Source organism: Brassica napus, assembly GCF_020379485.1.
Source record: "Brassica napus cultivar Da-Ae chromosome C9 unlocalized genomic scaffold, Da-Ae chrC09_Random_20, whole genome shotgun sequence".
Classification (NCBI taxonomy): domain Eukaryota; kingdom Viridiplantae; phylum Streptophyta; class Magnoliopsida; order Brassicales; family Brassicaceae; genus Brassica; species Brassica napus.
In genome coordinates this window covers 5,111-12,494 of record NW_026014375.1, presented here as the reverse complement: position 1 = coordinate 12,494, position 7,384 = coordinate 5,111, and the positions used below count along the sequence as shown (strand labels likewise).

The window sequence follows — 7,384 nt, the reverse complement described above, 5'->3', positions numbered from 1 at the left end:
AATTGGTGTCATGGTTGAAGTTACCCTTAATCCCTAACAAAAAAAAATACCCATCAATCACTAAAATTAATTAATTTTAATTTTTTTTTGCTAAAACATATCTTGATATAAAAGATGATGAAATTGAAATGATACAAGAGGTTCATTATAGATTCCTATATTTGTTGGCCTATCTTTTTCGGCTATACACTTATAGCATTTAAATTATTTATGTACTCTTTAGATTACAATATCCTATTTAAAACATATACTTGGTCAACTCTCCACTTTTACATTGGAATTTTTTTTCAAAACATTTTTTTTGGTAACTATTTTTTTCAAAACATGTATCTTATTCATTACAAAATTCAATAAACTTTACAATACTGGTTTTCGTTCTTGTTTTGGTTCATCTTATGTGAATTACTTTAGAAATCACTATCGAAGTACACAACAGTAGTACAGATGAACATATAAAATATGAAAGACAAATTCAAAGCATAGATAAAAAAAATTACAAGAAACATATGTGTACGTATAAATATAGTGTAGAATTAAGTGCCAGGAAAGTGAATGACGACGGTGAAGACCGCGACGAGGCCGAAGTAAATGAAGGAGTGAAGAAGGATTGAGTATCCGCTCGTCTCCATTTTCCCAAAGTCTACAAAGTTATTGTTGCCGGGAACCTGAAACAGCAACCCCGGCGTCAGAACCACGAACAACACCGTCGCTACAATTGCAGGTATCCACTCCGCCATTTTTGATTCTTCTTTTGTTATCCAGGAAGAGAGATTTTGATAAAGAGCTAAGTTATATTAATAGATTTAAGGGAGAGAAATATATCTCTTGATAATGAAGATCATTAATTGAATCCCTCGAGGTTGGTGGAATGGCATATAGCGACGTGGTGTTACATGTCAGCAGTGTCGCGGTCAAACTGTTGGATGGTCACTATCTTCTCTAATATTGTTAATCATTGCATTATTGCATTGGGTCTCGTTGACTTGAAAAAGTTGAAACTTCATCAGGTGGATAAACGAAGGAGCAATTATAAATGTATGATATATATATATGCTAATTTGCATGCATACAGTTGTGTTTGTGTACATGTAGTTTGTACTTTGTATCTTGGTGAGTGTAGTCACTTAAAAAAAAATTTGGGGGGAGGGGTTTCGGTGTTTTATACAAACTAAATTCTAATCTGCATTTTCAAAAGACGAGATTTTTGTTTTTATTTGACAAAACTTTTATATAAGAGAAACTGAAATTTTATTTATAATTTTATATTTGTAAGTTCTTACCCAATATGTGTTTGGATTTATGTATATATAATTGACTTTAGTTACTTTTATAAAGCATGTTAAATTTACGGATCAAGAAAAATTCTGACCCGTACCATGTATATTATTGTTTTCTATTTAGATATTTAAAATTTAGGTAATTTTTTTTACTAAGTGTCATTTTAATTTTATTCTAGTGGCATAAGTTTAAAATTTAGATCTAAAATTTGTGAATAAGTTTAAATATTGATCTTTAATTTGTGAATAGAAGTTAAAACTTTATACTGGTATATTCGGTGTTTGAACTTGTAAAAGAGTAATTTACAATAAAATACAAACTTGAGATGGTTGGCAAACCAACTCCAAGTTTGTCCCTCAATCTTTCAAACAATGCACGCGAAAGGAACTTTGTAAAAATGTCAGTATTTGCTGAATGGCTGGAATATGCCTCGTTTCAATGAAGCTTAGTAACCACTCTTTCTCTAGTGTGGTGCCAGTCGGTTTCAAAGTGTTTATAGTGAGCATGAAAGGCTGGATTTGTGGTTTGGTGAACTGCTGATAGGTTATCACAATTCAGCAGCGCCTGACCATCTTGAGGAATGCCTAAGTCTTTCAATAGCGAAGCCAACCCTGTAAGTGCTGCACTTGTTTCTCCTAATGCTCTTTACTCAGCCTTAGTAGAGGAACTTGACACTGTCGACTTTCTCTTAACACTCTATGATACTAAGTTGGGACCAAGATAGGTACAGAAACCTGTTGTAGATCTTCTTGTTTCTTTACAACCCGTCCAATCACTGTTGCTAAAGCCAGATATCAAACAGTGCTGTTCTTGTTGCTATGAACTCCATAAGACAATTAATGTACCATTAAGATACGTAAGAATTCTGATCTCACTCAAATTACCCTAAGGAGTGAATTACTCTCCCAAATAAGAGGTTCAGTTGTAGTACTTAGGGATCGAATCCACAGAGAGCTAGGGAACCTAATAAATCTAATCAGAATTGTTAAGCTAGGTGTTTAATGATTAAAATGTAAAGTTGCAGTTGTTGAACAAGTAATTGCTCGATTGATTGGTTTGGGTTTTGGTGCTTAAAAGAAAATAGCTAGACTTAGGGTTTTATTCAGGAAATTTGGAATTATAATCCTATAGATGCCTAACAAGTTGCATGCATGATATTGTAGAGCTCAACACTCATAAACGAACCATTAGGCTCTCGCTTTCTAGGTTCGTCTATTGACCAGTGTCGATCGATGATTCTATATGAATATTGATCGATGCACTATTTGAAACGTCGGCCGATTAGTCTATTTGAATATCGATCGACGCTATTGGTCAAGCGTTAATGCGCGGGTTGACTATGCTTACTAAGCTCACTAGATCAGCTCTCGCTTTACTCTAGCAAGTCTTAGCTCAATTAGAATGGTTTCAGGATGATGAAAGCTATCGCTTATATCTAACAATCCTAGGGTAAGTTCTAGGTAGCTAATCTAGAATCAGGCATTAATGACAATCCTAAAGATTAATATCACAACTTAGCAATCTATAGTTGGGGTTAATCCCTCATAACCTATTTAAACCCTAAAATCTAACAAGAGAACTACTCAGACCTGACCAAACAATCATAACAGCAATAAGGTGTGAAAACTTCATTAAAATAATAGATAGATATTAATGGAGTTCCAATCACAAATAACTTTGTATCTTATCTCCAATCTACTAAAGATCCTAGAAACCTTTGCTGTGAAAAACAATAAAACAAGAAAGCACACTTTGCCTCTAACATGTTGGCAAAGCTTATATAATTAGGTTTAAACTCGCCAGGGGTAATCTTGTAAATTGGTGAAGACTTGGGCTCTAAGTCGGCTGAGACCAAACAGGCTTTCTGCGCGCTTCGCTGTCGATCGATGTCAAGATGTGAAAATCGATCCATTATTACTCTTCAATGTCGACCGATGGTCGAGCTCGATGGTCATCTCGGGTGCTTACTCCAAATATCTCCAAAATCCTCCCAAATCATCACTTTCCTCCAAATCACTCCTGATCCTATAAATATTATAAATAGACTCTATAATATAATAATTAGTAGTTAAAACACTTATAAACCATGGGTAAAAGTGGGTCAAATCAATGGTCTATCAAATTCGCTTCAGCAAATTGAAGTCTGATTGAGTCGGTTGATTCATTCTCTGACATGAAGGTGACTGCAAATTGTATACCTGGTCTTGTCAACGTTAGATATTGTAACTTTCCAGCAAGACTTCGAAAATAAGAGGGTTGAGGAAACAGTTTCATAGCTGTTGCATTGTTTGGAAACAGATGCAGAGGTAACGGTGTTGGCATAGGATTGTTGTCATAGATCCATTCAGTGTGCAGTATATCCTCAGTATATTTCTTCTGATTGAGAAACAAACAATTCTCAGTTGTATCAACCTGAATCCCAAGAAAATAATGTAGATGGCCAAGATCCTTCATAGAAAACTGAGAACCGAGAGCTGCCATCAAATGCTTGAACTGCTCCGGATCACTTCCTGTCAATATTATATCGTCAACATACAGCACAGAACCATTGTTTTCCTTGACGATGATACAAAAACATAGAAGGATCAACTTTGATCCACGAGAAACCATACTCCAGGAGAAACGTACTGAACTTATCAAACCATGTCTGTGGTGCCTGCTTTAAACCATATATAGCTTTATCTAGTTTGCATACATGAGTCGGTTTTGCAGGATCCACAAAGTCTACTGGTTGTTTATGTATATGTCTTCATGTAAGTCTCTGTGAAGAAAGGCACTCGTAATTGACCAATTTTTAGCAGTTGCAACTCCAAGAACCACTGTGATTGTAGTTGTTCTAACAACTGGACTGAAAGTCTCGAGATAATCAATGCCTCCCTTTTGATCATTTCCTTTGACAACCAGTCTGCTTTTAAATGTATCAATGGTTCCATCTGCATTAAGTTTGATTATATACCCATCTGCTCCCCAAAACATGCATAGACGGCTCATATGGAACAAGAGGAAATGTGTGATTCTCATAATGATTATCCATCTCAACCATCATAGACTTCGTCCATTTTCGATTTTTAAGCACAGCTGCAACAGAATTATTTTCAGTAGGGTAGTCAGGAATTGTGAGAAGAAGATACCTCGGATTAGGCTAGTGATGCCTGATTTAGCACGAGTAGCCATGGGGTGGATGTTAGGCACTTCTTGAGCTATCACTTGTGCTTCATTATTAGAAATTTCTTGCTAGTCATTGTGAGCTGGCAAGGGTGGTGGTGGAAAATTTGCTTCAGACATGGCATTATCCTGAGGAATGATATCATGTGCTGGAGAAGGAATTACCACCAGATTCTTGACAATTTGACTGTCTTTAGGCTTAATGACTGAGGCCTGTCGCCAACCTTGTAGTAACGCAGTAGGATACTTCGGAATCAGATGCTTAAACTGCCCAGTTAAAGGAAATAATTCATCATCGAAGATTATATGTCTGCTAATGTAGACACGTCCTGTTGGCGGATATAAACACCTATACCCTTTATAGTCCGCATTGTAACCAAGAAAAATACATTGAAGTGTTCTTGGTTCAAACTATGAGCAGAATATGGTCTTAGGCATGGACAAGAAGCATGGCCAAAGACTGCAAGTAAGAATAATCTGACTTCATGTTGTATAAAACCTCAAATGGCATTTTGTTTGCAGAGCTGAAGACGGAAGTATGCTAATCAGATGATTTGCTGTAACTAACCCTTCAACCCAATGTGTAAAGGTACCTACTTTGAAACATCATGGACAGACTAAGTTCTACTAGATGACGATGTTTCTTTTTTGCTAAACCATTCTAACCAGGAGTATATGGACATGATTTGATGAACTATCCACACAATTGTTGAAGTGTACAATACAGAAAATGTGAGTATTAATAGTATCAGATGATATCGTTTATGACAGTTACGCTATTGTATACCAACACTTAATTTTGTTCAGATTGAATTTTTATTTTCTCGTTTCTATCACATTTTGACAAGTTGGGATTAGTTATTTAGTTACAGTGCAATGTCTTATCTATAGTGGTAAAGGATGAATTTTTATTTGGTTTATCTTTTAGCATAATGCACATTTTGTTTTTTGTTTTGCATATTCCAGGTCTTGGGAAATGGTTTGACGCCATCTACAGCTGATGTTGCTGTGTATGCAGATTTGCATTCTTCAGTGCCAGGTCTTGGAAGGCGAAGACAGCAATGATGTTGAGAAGCAGATTTCTCGGCAAGCTTCCAAAACAGGTCTGTTAAAGAAGTATGTTTCCCAATCTCACTGTTTCTTAGTTCTAGTTTTCGATTCTGCTAGTAGTTAAACGGTGTGTGTTGAATTAGACTGAGGAGCAGCATAACAAGACGATAGTCGTTGTGTTAGTTGAGATCAGTCCTTGTCAAATGGTCTGAATGACAAATGCTTTGTTTTCTTATGGTCTTGTTTTCTTTGTGTCTTGAAGGTATTGTAAGAAATGGATAACATCAGTGGATTGCCTGATGAATGTTGGTGAGGATACTATCGTTAGTTCCAACATTCACTGCTTGTACTTATGGATTTTATCAACAAGAATCTGCCATTACATAGAGCTCCTGTCATTGAAAGCTTGTGTCTTTCTTTATGGGAGTCAAGGGTGAAAAAATTAAACCTGACGATATCAGAATGTGGGTTGAGATTGCTGTATATCCCTATCTACGTAAGCTGGACGTTTCTTATTCTTCGGTAAGAGAAAACATGGTTCCCAACAGCTTGTTTACTTGCAAAACGCTTGTGATCTTGAAACCGTGAACCAAAACATGCCTTTCATTTGTATAACATAATTCTTCTTTCATCTGTTTTGTGATCAGATTGTTATGAATATTGAGTTTGAGTAAGTGTTCGGTTCGGTTGCAGACCGGTTCTAGATTGATACCTGCTTTTTTTTCTTCTATGATATAATTTGGCAATTAAATATCTAAAATTACCGAAATGTATTTGAAAACCCAAAAATATAATTAAAATCCAAAATTAAAAAGTAGTGTATTTTATGAAAATCCAAATTATAATTGTAACATACTTTACTCTCAAAAAGATACTTTAAACTTTACCATAAGCATATAACCGAATCATATTCCATAATTTAATTTTAGGTAACAACATTTTTATTTTTTTCACAATGGGATAACCGGTTGTAATTTTAACGAAGTTCATTTTAGAAATTTTTATTTTATTTTAAATTTGTAATTTTTAAAAAGAAAAAATAAAACACCGTAAACCCTAAACCCTAAATATAAGACTTTAAAATTTCAATAGTCATAATATAACTTCAATCTTAAACTTAAACTCAAATTTAATCAATTAAAAAATATAATCTCAAATTTAAAATCTAAACCTCAAACAATAAATCTAAATCTATACTCTAAATCTAATACCCTAAACTCCAAATTTAAACCCTACATATAAAGTCTTTTGTCTAATCTAATGTTTTAAACATCAAGTCATAAATTTAAGAGGTCCTATTTTATATTATCCAATACTTACAAAGTTAATTTTCAAATTTATATCTTAACCTTTAATTTTAGATATCTAAACTATAAACCTTACATATATATACCTCAAATAATAACTTTACATCTCAAAACATTAAACCATATCACATATTTCAAATGCTATATCACATACATTAACATTTAAATAAAAACTGAGTTTTAGTGATGAAAACAAAATATAAAATCATAATTTTGTATTATCTAACATAGAAATTACTTTATAAATCTACTAAGAGATAAAACAACAAAAATAGGCGTTTGGGAAATGGAGTCAATCACGGGAGCTACAGGCGATGGCGATCCAGCGACGCTGCCAGGAAATCCTATCACGGGAGCTCAAACCGGCGATTTCATGGGCGTGCCAGCGGCGACTATGGGAGATCCGATCGCATCTGAGCTTGGTGATCAAGCGAGCCGACAGAGGATCCAGACGTGAACTCGCGCGACACTGCAGCTCGGCGAAGGGGTCAACGCATGAAACGGACAGTCTTCAAAGCTCTACGTCGCTCACTACACCACCAGCTGTCCAGGGAGTCGGAGCTTCAGAGACTCATGACGGTGGC

The 7,384-nt window shown here is 35.1% G+C and overlaps 2 protein-coding genes across 2 annotated transcripts; both read right to left on the bottom strand.

The window, feature by feature from the left end:
* Positions 1–533: 533 nt before the first annotated feature.
* Positions 534–737, bottom strand: LOC125595064. Its single transcript, XM_048771021.1, has one exon. It carries the CDS (start codon positions 735–737, stop codon positions 534–536), a length of 204 nt encoding a protein of 67 aa, XP_048626978.1.
* A 2,647-nt stretch (positions 738–3,384) lies between these two features.
* Positions 3,385–4,452, bottom strand: LOC125595065 (uncharacterized mitochondrial protein AtMg00810-like). Its single transcript, XM_048771022.1, has 4 exons — positions 4,410–4,452; positions 4,235–4,356; positions 3,907–3,934; positions 3,385–3,788 (listed from the first exon to the last, which is right to left on the bottom strand). Exons 1-4 carry the CDS (start codon positions 4,450–4,452, stop codon positions 3,385–3,387), a joined length of 597 nt encoding a protein of 198 aa, XP_048626979.1.
* Positions 4,453–7,384: the final 2,932 nt, after the last annotated feature.

Excerpts from the sequence above, each read along its gene's own strand:
- LOC125595064 (XM_048771021.1), bottom strand. The coding sequence starts at position 737 with ATGGCGGAGTGGATACCTGCAATTGTAGCGACGGTGTTGTTCGTGGTT.
- LOC125595065 (XM_048771022.1), bottom strand. The coding sequence starts at position 4,452 with ATGGCTACTCGTGCTAAATCAGGCATCACTAGCCTAATCCGAG. Across the intron at positions 4,357-4,409 it reads CATCACTAGCCTAATCCGAG|CTGTGCTTAAAAATCGAAAA; the intron begins GTATCTTCTTCT and ends ATTCTGTTGCAG. Across the intron at positions 3,935-4,234 it reads ATGTTTTGGGGAGCAGATGG|GCACCACAGACATGGTTTGA; the intron begins GTATATAATCAA and ends GGTTTAAAGCAG.